Source organism: Nipponia nippon, unplaced genomic scaffold, assembly GCF_047370975.1.
Source record: "Nipponia nippon isolate SJK-2023a ecotype South Korea unplaced genomic scaffold, ASM4737097v1 scaffold_8, whole genome shotgun sequence".
Taxonomy (NCBI): domain Eukaryota; kingdom Metazoa; phylum Chordata; class Aves; order Pelecaniformes; family Threskiornithidae; genus Nipponia; species Nipponia nippon.
The window spans coordinates 39146914-39164428 of NW_028262402.1; the positions used below are offsets into that span (position 1 = coordinate 39146914).

The 17515-nt window shown below is 38.7% G+C and overlaps 1 protein-coding gene across 8 annotated transcripts in view; it reads right to left on the reverse strand.

Moving 5' to 3' along the window:
• The window catches only part of FOCAD (focadhesin), a 135734-nt gene that overhangs the window by 39408 nt on the left and 78811 nt on the right, over window positions 1-17515 (reverse strand). For all 8 annotated transcript variants that reach the window (XR_015700932.1, XR_015700933.1, XM_087741424.1 and 5 more), the window contains 5 exons: window positions 14676-14864; window positions 14303-14424; window positions 5990-6082; window positions 3675-3763; window positions 1454-1495 (listed from right to left, as the gene is read on the reverse strand). Coding sequence is in view for 6 of the 8 variants with exons in the window: in XM_087741424.1 (XP_087597550.1) it covers window positions 1454-1495; window positions 3675-3763; window positions 5990-6082; window positions 14303-14424; window positions 14676-14864 (535 nt within the window). In the remaining 2 variants the exon portion in view is untranslated. The remainder of the gene's footprint in view (window positions 1-1453; window positions 1496-3674; window positions 3764-5989; window positions 6083-14302; window positions 14425-14675; window positions 14865-17515) is intronic.

Here is a 17515-nt window from a genome sequence, read left to right on the forward strand (position 1 = left end):
AAATGTCCCTTTATCTCCTGCCTTAAGTAATTTCCTAAGCTACGTATAGAACCTTTGTTGCTATTGATCATCAACTTCTAAAAGGTTACATTTCATGAAGTACCTCAAGCAGAGAGAAACTTCTAAATCTACACACTCATGAAAGCTGGATGCTTTAAATTTAATGAAGGTAAAAATAATCATCCTAACAAGCCCCAGGAGGAAAAAGAGTAGTGTCTTACTCTTTATTGAAAATATGGGAAAACACCCCAGTATTTTCTTAAAAGAAAGTCAGTAGACACAAGAAGCTCTAGAGACGTGATCTATGCACAGGAAATCCTTCTGCTGTTACCTAAAGAAAATTCACCACTCCCAAATTAGGCAATGCTTCTACCTCAACTAGTTTTGCTAATGAACTTCAATAACTAAAATCATAACTTTCATTCTGAGACACAGAATATGATATATTTAAAGGTTATTATTTTGTTCCTCCTTTATTTATCTCTTTCTTCTACCTTACCTTAACACAGCTATTACTGAGAAGCTAAAACATCAAACAGATCTTCCAGTTTCATCCCTCTTTAACTGACTCCTTCAAGATGGAACGACATGCAAGGAAATGGAACAGCTGGGAATATTTTAAATATTTGAACAATGATAAGTTAAAAAAGGAAAAAATTCAAACCTTTATGGTTTTGAGTCTTAATTAAAACCTCCAGAACTCTCAACTCGCAGAAGTATTTCTAACTAGTCCTTTATGCATTTACAAGAATACCGATGTTGAAACAGTCTGTGAGATTTCACTGTAAGTCTTTCACTGATGACATCTTTATGATTTAAGATTTTTTAAGTACTTGTTCTTATGAGGATTCACTATTTCTGATGCTTTTGCTTAACCTGGTGCAAGTGGCCAATTTAGGTTAACCAAAGGCAAAGCACAATAAGAAGTTAGTTGCCAGTGGAGAGAGAAAGGAAGAAGTCAAACCACTTTAGCAGTCTATGAAGGAACGTTAAGATACTTACTGCTGCCTAAAAGCCATGTGCTAATTCTAACAGCAAATGAACAAGCCTGTCAATCTGAAAACATGTGATTTCCTGCCTTTGGGGGCATCTGGGCACATGACAGACATCTTAACAGAAAGTAGGACAGTTTTGAAGAGCCCATACACCACTAAAGACCATCTGACTTCTAGATAAATGAAGATACTTGAGGCAAACAGTCTGCTAGTTAAAAAAAGAACAGACTAATACTGCATATAGCACTACCCAGGCTTTACACTATGCATCAGCCTTTCTGATAGACACAGTCGGTAGTAAAAATCTCAAAGCACAAGGTGGGGAAGAGTTCCCTTCCTGAACAGCAGTCATGTGAAATCATGAAATTAGCAGATAACCAATTGCAGAAATTATTATCTTATGTCTTCTGCCACAAAAGAGAACTCATTCTCATCGGTAATAAATTAGCAGTTCTTACTTGGAAGCACCTTTGATGACATCAGTCAACATATCTCTGACCCTGCAACAGAAATGGAAAGAATTTACACTACATACCTTGTACTATAGCATGAACTCAGCTAATTTACCCTTATGCCTTACACGTGTCTATTGTAGGTTAACAATTATCTCATCTAGCTATCAGAAGGCTTAGAGCAAATTAATTACAAGCATTAAAACCGTAAAAGTGCTTATGTACCACTCGACATTTCTTCATACTCATGTGCACTATCAATGTTTTATAAAGGGCTCTTATTTGACTTCATACCACTGCTTGTAAAATGCAGGTTCATGTAATATCCATAAATCTGTTCTTTGAGCTGTTACACGTAAGTTTCCAGATCACTGTTCTATGCCTTAGCATAATAAAATGAGAATGTTTTACAATGGACAATCATAACAATTTATCCAACACTGGAAACCACTATGGGCAGTTATGCTGTTAGGCAGTATAGTAACCTGAATCCATTTAAATGAAAACCATAGAAGTAGTTACAATTTCTTACATATTACTGTAGTTGATTTATAACAGGCTAGTTGTCTGCATTTCTTTAGTTTTGTGTTCATATCAAGACACAAGCAGAGATGCAGTGAATCTTCCAGATTGCCAGGTTTGGGTGAGGAAAGAGATCATCTATACTACAACATACAATACCATCCTGGCCATGACTGTCATCCTACAGAAAAAGATCCAATCCAAAAAGCTCCAATCACAGTTCTACAACGCATGATTAGAAGACTAAAAATGCATGCGTCATAAAATAGGGCCATATGTTATAAGACTGAGTTATACTCAGGCTTTAAAAGAATCGTACTCAGGCTTACCTTCATAACCACACTGTTTTTGCACACAGTTTCAAACCCACCTATACTACAAAACACTTACACCAACTTGGCAAATACCAATGCAAAATTGCACAGTACATATACAACAAAGCATTAACACTAAAGTTTATACCAAACTGTCTACAAGCACATTAAACCCAGTGGGCAACACAAATGCTTAATGGGTACTTAAGTTAGAGCCCTGAAGCACCGAGCAATTAAGGGGCAACAGAAAAAGACATGAAAGCTAATACTGGGCTTCCAGTTAACTTACTGCTTTGATTTCTCTACTGTTAAAGGGAGTTCTGTTCATTTTTGGCATAGCTTCCATTAACATTATTAGGAAATACAGAGTAGAAATCTGTTCAGGAGAAATCTACAAAAGCAGCATTGCTATAGGCATTCTTCTCACCTGGCAAATGTTTTCTCTTCATATCCTATCAAGAAAGGGATCAGGCAGAGCAACAACAGAAAATTGTGCCACTACTACATAAAGAATCTCTTTTACAATACCATATCATTCTGGATCTTACTATGACACCCTTTGATCTAGCTTAGCTGGACTAAAACAACAGACACAAATTTTGTATTCCTGTTGAGTGGGACTTAGTAACACCTTTTTGACTGAAACTGGCAAGGGCATTTTGGTTTTGTTTGTACATACTTTGTTCCCAATGCACTTATAAACAAGCACAGAAACAGGTGTTTATACTGCCCATGGATATGTAGCTCTTTCTATCCATGAAGCCTCCCACTTCCCACCTTGTCCCCCCGGCCATGCACATACATGGCTAAATCCTGACAGACTGAGAGACACTCCTCAGCTGACTGAAACAGAAGTAGTTGAGGATATGGATCAGGGTGTGCATCATGTGCTTGGTTTTAAACAACATGCTCAGGCTCAACATTGCCAACTTACCATAGGAACTGAGGTGTGTCTCAGTTCACTACAACATACATCATACTATGGCTTCCATTTCTTTTATCAAGCCATCTTCAGTGAGACAGCTCACTTAGTCTCTAAAAGTAAGTTTTGCTCTTTGCATAATCCTTCTGGTTTAACATGGCACAAAACAAGTACAATTTTCCATTCCTTCCAGTTGCTCACCCTACAAACTTTCAGACACTGTAGAGGGGAAGGTACTTGTGAACCCATGCATACAGGAATCCTTACAGTTACCCAGTAATCTCTTTCTTCCCGCTTCCCCACGCCCTGCCTTAGCCGTTGTATCTGGTGGTGGTTTTTTTTTTTTTTTTTCCATTAGTGCTCATACAGTCTTTACAGTCTTGCAAAACTAAAGGCTTTGAAGTCTTGCTCTCCTCTGCCCCCTCACTTGCCATTACAAGTGATCAGGAGCAGACAGGCATTTCCTTACCAGAGCCAGGCTGTAAACTGTTTGTACTGCACCTCTTCAGGATCCTCTTTTCCACGTTTTAACTGCATCTCCAACTCTGCCTGCCTCCCCTGCAGAATTACAGAATAAGTCAGAAGTGGATCTTACATGGCCAATCATCATAAGATTTCTTCAGAGAACACTTGGGTAAAGAATGTAGCCTTTCACTTGAGGTCTACTTCGTAAGCAAACTTGATTGCTTTCCGTATGGGATCCCGCTATAATACACAATGCATTAAGTAAAAGAATTCATAATTTTTTATTCTGAGTGAGCAAAACAAGCTGCAGACGGCACAAACGGCCACAGATACTGAGACATCTCTCCTAGTCCATGCAAAGAGACAAGTTCCCTCAGGAAAGGGTACAACAAGCAGGGAATGAGACTTAGAAGCCTGCTAGCTAAATTGGATTCTAACAGCAAAATATCACTTTCTTGATTCGCTACTTAAAGCAGAATTCCTCATCCTTTTCCGTTCTATGACCCCAACCTCCCTGTGACCTCCTACAATGGTTCTTTCGGTACCTTAAAGGAGATTATATGGATTCTGGCCTCTAACAATTGTTATCTAAACATATTAGGCAGCTTTTCTGTAATGTTCAGTCTCCAATCCTGAGACAACTACATCTCAACTTGTTTAGGTTGTCATTTACTGCTCCTTAGGAGGTTATTAAGCCTTAAGTGAAAAATATAGGCACATAAGCTGTGTTTTTCAGGTATTGAATGCTTGTAGCTTGGGTGTGCATAAAAACCTGAGAATACAGGAGAGTCAATTCTGTAAATCCAGATGTCACTCAAAAGGTGACTCTTCACAGGGATTAAAGGAGCATATACAACACATTGACTAAAGAGAAGGCTGCATAAAAACTATGCAAACACTACTGCAATTCCCCAAACACATAAACATTGGCTTAAGTTCTGTACTAAATCAAGACCTGTAGGATCATCATGATGAGGTTGATTTCAGTCTCAAATACATGCTGGATGCACAAACTGGCAGAAGTGCTTAAGCATGTGAGTAGACATAATAAAAGAGAAGAGGACTTTCAGGTGTCCAAAGGGAAAAAAATTCTCACATGAGTGTTTTGGTGAACTGGACTCTATGAATGTCTGCCTCCAAACTGTAGAAATGATTACTCTACTAGCTGTTCAGAAATACTGAATTATGTACTATCCAGACTACTCATCTTATACTGTAGTCTCTTTTGGTCATCTCAGGTGAAATGTACTATAGAAGCATAAGGAGTAAGTAAAGATACTAGGTCTCCAGTGAGGGACTTCAGAAGCAACAAAAATAGGCTCTACTGCCCTGTAAAATGGCACAAAATCCTACAGAGGCTTTCAGAAACAAGTCTGATAAATGCCAAGCTTCTTATGAAAAGCAAAATAGGAAAATAGGAAAGTAATTAAGTAATTAAATGCAAGCAACAATGGCCCCCTCTCTAGTAACAACCTAAAATTACAATTTGAATAGCTGCTGCCTGCTTTGTAATGGGGCTGGCTCGGCTTAGAATCTGATATTTTGCTGATGGCCAAGGTAATATTTGTTTTGAAAATGTTAGAGAAACATACGTTTTGCTGCACAGCAAAACAAGGAATAGTCAATGCTTCTAGAATTCGCTCAGCAACCTGAGCTGCTCATGCTGAAAACAGCTGATGTGGCCAGGAAATACAAACAAATAAGCCCTTCTAGTAGCACAAAGAGAGCCTTCTAGAAGGCAGCTATTTGTTAAAAGTTTTTAAAATCATTTTCCTGTTGAAAAACCGAACGACACTTTATTGCTCTAGATATCAGGTCAGGTAACCTAATGAAAGAGAGGTTTTAAGATATTTCCTAATCATTAGATAGGGTGAAAAAAATCAAAAGACAAGTCCCTCAGTGTGACAGCATTACATGCTAATTAAGAGAAGTTCTATTTAATGAATCATTCCTCGATAACGTGTCTCCTTTGTGATACTATTATTACAAAATTCCAACCCAAAATAATAGGTTAGAGCTCTCGTTAAAATTTCACATTCTAAAAATCCTAAGAATTGACACATTCTGCAGCTTGACACAGGAACAAGACTGCAAGAACCTGAACTGTAAGCAGAAGCTGTACTTCTACAAAGTATCCCAGATTGTGCTGCCATTAACTGAAGACTCATTTTTATTTCCTTTTCATAAACTTCAGTATTAAACACCTCGAGCTTTATTTTTAAGTTATTGTAACTTGCATGGATACTCCTGCTGGTAAAACTAAAACTCACACCACTTGAATGGACATTAATGTGCACAATATTATGTACCCAAAATTACCTGCAGGACTGCACTGTAGGTTCGACTCATAAATCCTAACCAGGACTGTGGCAGCAGTATGGAGCGGTGCCATTCAGAAGGTTGAATGTTAACCTGCGCAACACACCAGAAAGGGTAAAGTGGTTACATTAAGTCTAACACACGCAGAATGTATGTTCTCCAACCTGTGATTTGCAGGCAATCATTTGCTCATGCTCATAGGACATTACACATGGCTGTAGGAAACTAAAATGATAATGTACATTGTTCTCCTTTCCGTAATGAAAATTATGGGTGTCCATTGTTATATCTCATCATATTCCACAGTGGGCATTCAGAACTGATTTTTCTTGCTGCCGTCCAGTTATTTCTACTGTCTGCCTCTACCAAAAAGATGAAAAAATGTCATCACAGCCATTTGGACTCCATTGGAAATAAGATGTAATCTCAGCAGTTTCCAGGGTTGTCCGTTTTAATAAACAAAAGGTAAACATATCAGGTTGAGGTGAGACAGAATATATCTCAGTATCCATTGTTTAAGGCCTACTCTTTCTATCTCTAAATTAAAAGAACATGCCAGACTCCCTGAGTTATGGAAAAACCCTGTGAGCTGTGATAAAAAATTCTGCAAAGCCCACCTAGAGTAACTAATCTTGCCAGCCTTAATCCCAGAAGGTTATTATTCTTCCTTTTTATTCCTCCTATTTTATTACAGACACTAGTTGCTGTTAACATGCAAAACACCCCAGGCCTCAAGGTATGCAAAACCTCCTTTCTCCATCATGTGCTCCACTGGCCTCCTCTGTACAGAATGGTTAACCAAGATAAAAGAACTGAACTCCCCTTGTCTGTTAATTATCTTCTTAAGTCTTCCTGCTTCATCTCTTCTATTTTATGCCCCTCAGGATACACATAAAGCGGTCAATATTCTTTCTTTACATGGATTTTATAACAAAAAACAAAGGACCATGCTAAAGCTTCATGCCCACTGTCAGTGGTGAATTTAAAACAGTTTTGAGTAAGTACTAATACATCTATACAAATAAATGCAATCTAAAAGTCAACCAAAAGAGATGACCTAGTCCACCCTACAGCCAATACAAATACATCTGCAGGAAAAAAAGAAATCTCATCTTTAAATGACACAATTAATACTAGTCCTTTTTTAGCCAAAATTTTATTCACACACCCTTCTCATCTCTGCTCATCAATTCCGCCAACAAGGTGATGAGCAGTCAAGGCTCCAGTCAGAATTGTTTGCCTTAGGTTCCTGAGGCATCTTCAGCAACTCCAGTCTTCCTCTTTGCCTCTACTCTAAAACTATTTTAGACTTGTGCACTTAGATTTGTCTGGTCTCGTGGTGATCTGTGAAGTTCACCATGTCATCCATACTTGTGCACCAGAGCAAAAGCAGGCTTTCAAAACGTCAGGTGCTCATGCAGGAAATATAAAGCTTTAGGTGTACTGTTGCATTTAAAGGAACTAGACAACATGGTCTAATCAGGAATGTATTATCAGTACCTTGCACATCTTATCTAAAATTTGCAGATGTGCTTGATGACCAGCAGAACTGCTAGGCAGCTTTTGATTAACTTTCTTCATGGCAGTAAACATTTTGCAGATATGTGGAATGAGAGGACGACAAGAGGGAATAGAACATCTTCACATAACAAAGAACACTCAAGTACAATTAATCCACAACTGAAAATGATTGGTCATAGTGCTGAAGATTACCTCACAGGCAGTGCTGATACCTGCTATTTCAGTACAGGAAACCAGCAGTCTTTACTTCTCTATCACTGGATACACAATGATAACAACAACTACATTAAGCGTTAGTTAACTAATACTAGCAAGCATATTGAAAGCTGACAATAAGTGAAGTTCAGGTTATTTTGAGTGCTCAATTTATGTCTAAGCAGATACTGGGCAGGTGGGAGGCACAGGAAAGGAGGCTCAAGGGACTTCTTAACCAATGATGAGTAGTTATGAAACACTGACACGCTGGTCTTGGGATGTTCTTAGGACGCAGCATAGCCAGACCAGGCTGCCAAGTAGTTTTCAAGGAAAAGCTGCAGCCTGACATCTAAGGCAATAAGAAGCAGCATGAGCTAGGAGCTAGTAATCTGAGCCTGCTGATCAATGCTTAAGAAGGTCACATCTCCCTGAAAAGACACACAAGCATAGACTCTGTTGGCCAAAATCCAAGACAGGGAATGCTGGCTAACCACAGGAGATACTACTCCTGTACTTCAACACTTCTGAATACACAAGTTTTACATGCTTCTGCAAGACTGGAAAGTAATTTAAAATGAAATCAGAAGCTCATTCCCCCTCTCCAGTGCACTCCCAATAACAAACAAACACCATAGCGAGATCTGGATGAGCTTGCTTTCAGCACTGGTGCCTTTGTGCTGCCACACATCTTCGCATATCACTGACTCATTTTGCACTGATACATAGCCAGCAGAGGGCACACAAAAGAAATTCAGGGAACAGTGAAATTAAGTATGTTTCTATCACTTCCCTGGGTATCTAATTGAGATAATACTGTTTAAAGAACCTAGAAACTATGATATCATTAATATTTATGGCCCATCTTAAAATCTGCTGTAGAGCAGGGAGACTGGGAATCCCAGTAAGTTCTTTTACTAAGTACAACAAGTTTCTACCTCGATAGCCCCGCAACTCACATGGCCGCTAAATTCAGCTCATCTCTAACAAATGTGTGGCTGTGAAAACATGTTTTAAACAATAGCCATATGTCAGTTAAATGTCTAGGCACGTATTTAAATGCCCTTTTCACGTACAGTACACAAACTGCAGCCTCAGTGATTTCATAAATAAGGCTAGCATTACATGTCCCTATCAATGAAATAGTGAAGTAGCATCTCTTTTCATCCTAAATTTTGCTTAGAGGCTCTTTTTAACATACTTGCATGCATATACTTCCAAATCCTTCCCCCAGCATTCCTTTGTGAGGAAAAAATTTTCTTTCTCCAAGGCACATTAGACTAAGAAGGAGAAAAGCAAAAATCTGTCAGCAAACTTACTTCCTGAATACCATTTCATCCCTGGAGGAGATACCTTCAGTAAATTCAGTACTGGAAACCAGCACAAAGTAGTTCATAATCTGAACTACCTCCATTGAAATACCTAGGCACGGAAGAATACACTACAGCAAATTCTGTTCCAGAAAATCCAATTATCATCTTAAGGCATTTCAAGTACAAGGTTTGAATAAGCCCTTGAATCTCTTGATTACATCAAAATCAAACCAGAAAAGAAATGTACAGAAGGAGCTTTCCACTTTAGTGCTCAAAAATGAATGTCATCGCAGCACATCTAATGAACACACTTAAAATAGAAGCAGGGAATCCTTCTTCCACGAGTGTACAAAGTGCCTAATATGATTATTATTTGTATAGCAGTATTTAATACTGTACAACTCATCACTGGCACCCAACTTTGCAATTGTGCCTGTAAATATTACTAATTATTAGGGCAAAAGAACTGTGCTATTTCCACACAAAGAAAGCACTTGAGTATTGAGAAACATGCAAAGGCAAGACCATCCTCCTTTATTTTAAAAACACTGCACCAGTTCAGGCTGTAAAAGCCACCATTTACCACACCTGTGTGCCAAAAGCAGGCTGCCTCTGAGCTTTCTGCATGTAGCATGAACTGTTCCCTTCACCTCCACTAAAGAAAGAAAAGATGGGTAGCTAGCTGAAAGCCTAATAACTTTAACCCAAAACATACAGTTACAGAACCATCAAAACATATGATACATGATGTGGACATATGTGACTATTCATTCTCATTCATCTTCACAACAGAGATAAGTGAAGCTGGTAAGAGATTATTCTTATAAACTCCTAGGAAGAATTACTCCAAAAACTGAAACAGTGACAGGTAATTATCAGCTAATCTAGCCCAGGTGACTGTGATACACCTCAGGGACTTCTTGTACAGTATGATCCAGGCAGCTGTAGAGAAAACAAAGAAAACCCATGGTCTGTCTGTGTGACTTCCGACCACTGTAACTACAGTAAATTCCATGTCCTCTCACAGAGAGGTTAACAACCTCTGCTTAATAATCAATTGAACAGCACAACCCCATGTCTAGGGGAAAGATGATCTTCCTCTTTCAAGTCACCAGTGACTAGTAAAGAGCAATACAGCATTTCAAACACATCACTGTTTACTGAACATATGTTCTGCCTCCCATGAGATACCAGTTCAAATAACATCAAAAAACTCTCCTGCATCTTAATCTGATCCTGCTGACAGATATTACAGCTGCATCCAATCCCTCAACTAGAATAGTACCTAGGAGATAGAATAAGTCTGGCCCGTTACAGTTTAACAGTAAATTATCTTTTTACTGTTGTTGTTACCATTAGATTTGAATGGCAGCTAAACCCAAGTAGTTGTTATTTGCATGCTTTATAGACTTTTAAACATACAAGAAGAAATTCTTTCCTCTGCATACAAACCTCATGTAACTTTTTTTTTTTTTTGTGGCAGAATCTCAGACATTACACTTTTACACATAAAGTAGCTCACAAAAATGAAACTGGTTACCTCAAGCCCCTTCCCATGCCCCGTTTTCAAAAAACTATGTGTGACACTGGCAACTAAGCATACACAGATACAGACAGATATGCAACCTGTTGGTCCATATTCTACAGATGTGAGCACAGATCAAATCACCAAAGAGATAAAAACGTTATTATCCCAGTATAGCAATTATACTGATGACTGCTAATCTGTAACTAAGGAAATGCCAACTGCTGGGGATTTTTAGAGATAAAATAAATGGATGCTTGCCATCTCCCAATTAATTGTAATGTCTTGGTTTTTACATCCACCTCGCGGTTTTCTCAAAGCTTTATGCTGACTGCAATGCTTCAAAGGCAGCTTTAAGTCTGCTTTTCAAGGAAACACTTCTTACTTAACTTAAAAAGTTACTATAAGAGTTGAAAACCCCCCAAAATAAAAAGGAGTCAAAGCAGGAGCAAAGAAGTGTCATTCTCGTAATTTAAAACCCCTAAAAAATCTGCTTAATGTGCTGTGTTGAACTCTGAAGCAATGGTTTTGCAAAAACACATTAATTCCTATAGCCACTGCAGGGAAAAGATGAGTCTAGGTCCTACTAACTCGATTTTCTTAGACCAATACTGCTATTTGATAGCTTTATAGCTTAAGCTCCCTGTTTTTACTGTTAAACTCTGCTCCTCAAAAGAACACTGAGGACTAAACAAACATTAAGGCATGAAATTCAGTCAGATGAGCCCAGGGACTTGCTTCTAGCCAAAGGCCCAAATACCTTTTTCTTGACAACCCTAACTCCAACTGTCTACTATGTAAAAGGAAAAAAAGGGCAAGAAAAAACTTTATCTTTCAAAGCAGCGTAAGCTGAGAACAGAAATACTGACACATTTTGATCAAAATTTTATAGTTATTGTGAATTTTCACTAAAAAGGTGCAATTAGGATTGTCTGAAGATGTTGGATTTCTTTTTCGTTTTATTACACCTTGAATCAATTGACTCTGTAAAATACTGAGACATAAAATATTTCTGTCTCCAGTCATTGGCATGTATTTACTAATTCCATCCAGTTCATCACATTCAATAAAAAACCCATGCTTTGTCAAGCAAACCATTTTAAGGTTGTGTTTCTCTGAAGGTAGCTTGTTAGCACAAGAGAAGTCTATTTTTGATGTGCTGCTGGATGTTGTAATTGGTGCTAGTGCACACAAATAAATAACTTAATTTTTTACCGGAGATTTTATTTGGTGCTTTAGTAGGGCAACAGGTGAGTGTTTCACATAGTAGTTTAGAACTTATCTTCATCCCACTGTAATTCAGCTTATGTAACACTTGAATACATGCCTGTTATTATAATTAAGCATGGTCTTCTCCAGAACCTCTGGCACTGAACCCAGGTCCCACTGAATGAAGCAAGTACATAGAAGGCAGAACTTTTCTTTCTGGATGCTATGCAGGCCCACGCTTCATTCATAACTCATTACTCTCAATCTGCTCCTCTGACATATTTTGCAATATCCTTGTGGACTTCCCCTGGTGCTCTCCACTGGAGCATCCAAGTAGCTAGAAAACATTCATTAATTTACTTGCACACTCCTGCGATGATGAGGGGTACTATCTCCAGTTTCTTATCTCATTTAGCAGTAAGGATGTCAAGATGGAAAATATCTATTAAATTTGCATACATGACTAGATACCTTGAGATCTGTGTTTAAGGGTGGTTTTTGGTTTTTATTTTTACTAGTTTGAGAGAAGAACTTGCCATCTGACATATTTCATAATGCTGTTGATACTGCCTTCATAACACAGCACCAGGCAGGGATTTCTGTACCCCAGGCGCTACTGGTGAAGACTGACTTTTGTCCTTGTACCACTTGGCCTAACTTCTACTGGGACACACATGGTGTCTCTGTGGCCACATGACATGATTATTACTTTTTGTGGCTTTTCAGTTCAGAAGGGCCAAAATCATAAGATGTTGTATGATAGGTAAAAATTTTATGTGTATGCTAGCACGTGGAAGTGTTTGAGAGATGGTACAGAGCTGGAAGACTGCACTAGGTAGAAGCAGCCAATTTCAGCATGGTACACGTTCACATCACTTGCCTGGGAAGTTCAGGCAAACTATGATGCAGACAGGCTTGCTAGAGAGGGAACTAGTCTGTTTCCTTCAAAGAGGTCGAGGGAGTGAACCCGTACAAATGCAGTGTGAACAAGCAGGGAGCAGGACCTGAGAGCAAAGCCAGGAGGGAGCCATGCGAATGCGTTACAGGATCAGAACACAGCCCCCATGCATTTTCCACTGCAGACACCTCTGTTCTGTGTCAGGCTTTCAGTCTGTAAACAGAAAACTCTCCAAACCTTGCACATGCAACCTTCCCACTCAAATCTTCTGTTCCATTTATTTCATAACAGAAAATGTTTGGTGTCAGTGATTTTTTTATTAGCATCATAAAGGAGTTTTGCAGCAGGTAGGCTCCAGGTTTGTTGGGTGTCAGTCACAAATCAAAATCAGGACCCAGATACGCTCCTACCTGCAACCCATCTCTCATTCATTCTACCTCTTCCAACTTCTGCAACAAGTACAGTACGAGTGTTAGATAAAACACTTCCTTTTATTGCACAGTTCTGGTTCACTGTCAACACAGGATCCATTCTGTGCTCTGAAGAAAAGGCTCCTCTGTACAAAACAGCATACAAGCAAATTATCTTTAATAGCACCTGGGACAGAGAAAGGAGGAGTAATGGGACCGTTTAAGCTTTTCTGTCCCTGAAAAGTGTAACAGGAATTGGTCTTGCTGTGGGGTGGGGGGCGGGGTGGGGGGGGAAATCTTTGGAATGTCCAGATATTCATGCATTGTTTTCATTTCTGGACATACTGCCTAAGACTCAATCTAAATTTCATAGAATTTTTTTTTAATCGCCATCTATGCTCTCTTGCTCATATCGGACTGATATAATTCACACATTCTTATTTATGTCCTGTGAGCAGAAACTTCACCCTCAGATGCATGTAATTAACCTCTGCAGCAACACAAAATGATCATATTAACTAAATTATTTTATGAACTTTTAAAGAGATTAATACACTTCCACTTGTGTTAGCAACTGCTCTCATTGGCATAAAATTGGGAAATGTACACTGGTTTTCCTAGATCCAGTTCAACTACCTATTTTGTTTTACTGCTCTCCAAAATTGTCAAAGATCAACTTTCATATCAACCATAAAAGTACCATAATTCTAAACTCTCTGAAAGATTGTTACAAGCACTTTGTTTTCCGTAATGATTAAGTGGGGGCTTATTTTATGCCCTTTTTCCAAAACCACACCAAAGGTAACTGCACGGTTTCAGTGGTGTAAGCCTACTAAGTCAGGGATCTGAAACATTTAAGAGACAGAATAAAATAGCAAGTCTTAGCAAGGTGTAGATGTCATTTCCCCCGAGTCCCATCATTGTTCAGACCCACTATTCACCTACAACTGGTTACACGTGACAGGTATAAGGCAGGTATAGTAGTCTGCAAGGCAGATAAAGGCAAAGGTCACCTTCTGTTAGTTCTACTGATTTTCGGAAGAGGTACTTCAGCAGTGAACACTTAAAAAAGTGTTTACATGTTCAATTCAAGTTAGTTGTCCCTCACAGCAATTTCAGTTAATTATGATACATTCATACGTGCCATTGCTAGCTGATACTAATTCCTAATTAGCATAAATGAGGTAGTAAGGCAGGGAAAGAAGCATAATACTTCTGAAAAGGGAAGAAAGGCCAGAAACTTACCTCATGAATGAGGGCTACCAACATTTGCTGGAAATTGCGTCCCCTGCTGGCCAGAAATCGATTAATAGGCTTGCCATCTTTGCCCATATGGACTGGAAGGTCATAACATGACAACATGCCAGCTTAAAGAGGGAGGGAACAGGAAAAGAAAGGTCAATATCAATACTCATGCTACTAGTTCAGAAGTCTTGCATAAGTCAGTGGAGAACCCAAAGCAAAGTTAACTTAATAAAGCCAACAATTTAAAAGTATATGTAAGCATATGCAAGTGGCGTAAGACATTGTTTCTTAAACTGATTCATACTCAAGAGTCATAGAAATCTTTGGGTCAAAGCATGTATACTTGTCTAACTTCAAGAAAGTGACAGCTTACCTGCAAGGCCTGGCGTCATGCCTGGTTGTTTGTTCCTCTCATACATTTTCAGCAAGAAGTTTGGAACACCTGCCATAGTCTTTCCCTGGTCTGAGCGTGTGGTCCCTCCTCTCAAGGCAGAATGATACACACCACGGGGCATGTTGGTCATCTCCTGTTTCACAAGTGATGTTGCAAACTCTTCAAATGCTGGATGAAGTGCAAGAAAATGAGGAGAGAGGAAAGGGAACATCAGAGCCGGATGACTGAGAGACCAAACAAACCCTGGAAAACTCAAAATGACACCTGTGCTTCAGGGGAGACATGCTTAGATAAACTAGTCATGACACATTCAGATGAAAGCTCAAGGTCCAAGAACTGAGAACTCTTAGCAAGTCTCTCTGATACCATAATTACTGCCACCGCAACTTCAAGAGGCTCTGAGTAAAACATGTGAAGTACTAAGGCTGGGAAGAAAAATGGCCTTAACTATTCCATGAGCTGTTGATTGCATTCTTTGCCTGACAACATGCTGAGAGAAGGACAACGAGAAATAAAACTGATGTTTACCAACATAATGAAAAATATTTTCTCTAAACCCAGTTTGTTCTTAAAGCGATTTAAAAGAAGCACAATACAAACAAGGTAGATGGAGAGAGAGTGTGTATATGCAAGCAGGGGATAGAGAGAGAGAGAGAAGTATTACCTTGATTTCTGTTACCATAGCAGTACAAATTGTTTACTAAGTTCTGCGCTTTCAAGCTATGCATTTTATAGTCTACCCAGGTTTAAAATTATATAGAATTAATATTATTGTTCATTTGTGAAGTCAATCTGAAGCAGCTAACTGGAGGCACACAGTAGAAAAAAGGGTCGTGTTTCTGTATGTACGTATATATAACTGCATGGTGTTTGTTACCACATCACAACTGAGAGCCAACACTGTATGTGTTGGCTTGCAAACCTGATATGTTTAAAAGTCTGTTAGTGCTTTCATTATACAACTGATTTTTAAGGGGATTTATAACAACTGTTGCACACTAGGCCTGAAGCTTTCTCATACAAGTTCCCAAATCACATGCCGTCCTGCTTTGACTAGAAACTAGGGGACAAAGAAGACAAAAGGGGAGTCACTCATCCTTTCTGGGTCCAAGAAATACCTATGGCCGCTTGGAATAAAACAGTTTTATACTGGAACTTCCTCACATTTCCTATTTTCAGCAAGTTCCCATGATTTTCAGCAATGCTTTTTCCGAATTTAACTTCATAGCAGAGTAGCAGTTTAAATCTGATAGGTTTTTGTAGCACAGCAGAAGGGCACCTACATCTGGGGATTTTTTTTTTCTCCACCTGTAATGCCAATATTCTTCAAACAAAAACCTCAGTATGCAGTTAGCAATTTTCACTACAGTGATTCATACAGAAACGATAAATCTTTGTCCCCAGTCCTCAACACTATATACTCTTCCAACAGAACTAAATTTATTGACATGAAAATACTATCCACCTACCTGCTGTAGTCTTTTATAAGAGCTTTGTTGTTTAGGGTGGCTACAGCAATAGAGAAGAGATTCTCTGGAAGAGGACAGCTCTTTCTCTGCTAACCGTCTGGTAACCATCCACGTTGACAGAGACACCCTAGCACAGGTAATATCACTGTTGTCATATTATTGCACTTGCTAGTTATGCCAAAGGACTTAATACTTACAAGCCATTCAAAAGCAAGTCTTCAGGCAAGAGATACGACCCAAGAATCTATGCTGCCAGATGTAACTCAAACTAGAAAATCTGGATAAACTTAATAAAACACCTAGATGTGCAGCAAATGCTATAATATCATTTTTATGCTTGGAATCAGTCTGAAGGAAAAAAAGAGGTAACTAACATCACAGGAACAAAATTCTTAGCATCCTTCCTGCAGAAATACACATAATAATAATAATAATAATAATAATAATAATAATAATAATAATAATAATAATAATAATAATAATAATAATAATAATAATAATAGCAGCTGTTGTCTGAAGTTTATAGTTTGTTATATGAGATTATTTTTAATTCTCTGACTACCACGTTTCAGGCAAGTCTCAGATATCCACAATGAAAAACTATTAACATAAAAAATAAGGCTGTCATACCACTTCTGATACCCTGTGGACTCTAATGGTTTGAGACACAATATGGAAACTGAAATGACAAATCAGTTTTAAAGCAGTTTGACAGAAAATACTACCTAAACCTTCACTTTCCAATGCTTCACATAAGCAGACAGCTATGGTAAATTGGAATTGCAGCATGTTCCAGCCAACTGCCACAGAAAGTCTACTTTTACTTTGTTTTCTAATTTTTCCTCAGCTCTGTTGCAGAAATAGGCCCTATAGATTTGTTTGCAAGCTTAGACATTTTTCTCCCACGGAGCTGGAGAAAGCACTTAAGAGAAAAACCCACAATTCAATAGCAATGCCAGCACCAAGCCCAACTTCTGGTTGGAACCTTTTAACTGCAACTGCCATAGCATTGTGTTCAACTCTTCAGGAAGAAGTATGCAGAGGCTGAAAAAACTTAAAGATTTTCCTCCTCCTACAAGGATTAAAGAAGAGGGAAGGAAGAAAAAGAAGCAGCAATTCAGAGTTTAAGGAATCAGCAAGGAAAAGCAAGAAGAAGGGAGATCTCACAAACAGCAAGCTAAACTTCCTTTAGAAGTTTCAGTCGATTTGGTGTGCACAAACAAGGACTTCAGGGGAAACTGAGAAACAGAGACTCTCTTCTTAAAAAGCACCTAAGTCCTTCTCCTTCTAAGCAAAAAGGAAGCAGTGAATTAATCTCAACCATGTGTAACGGCAGGATTCCAGCAGATG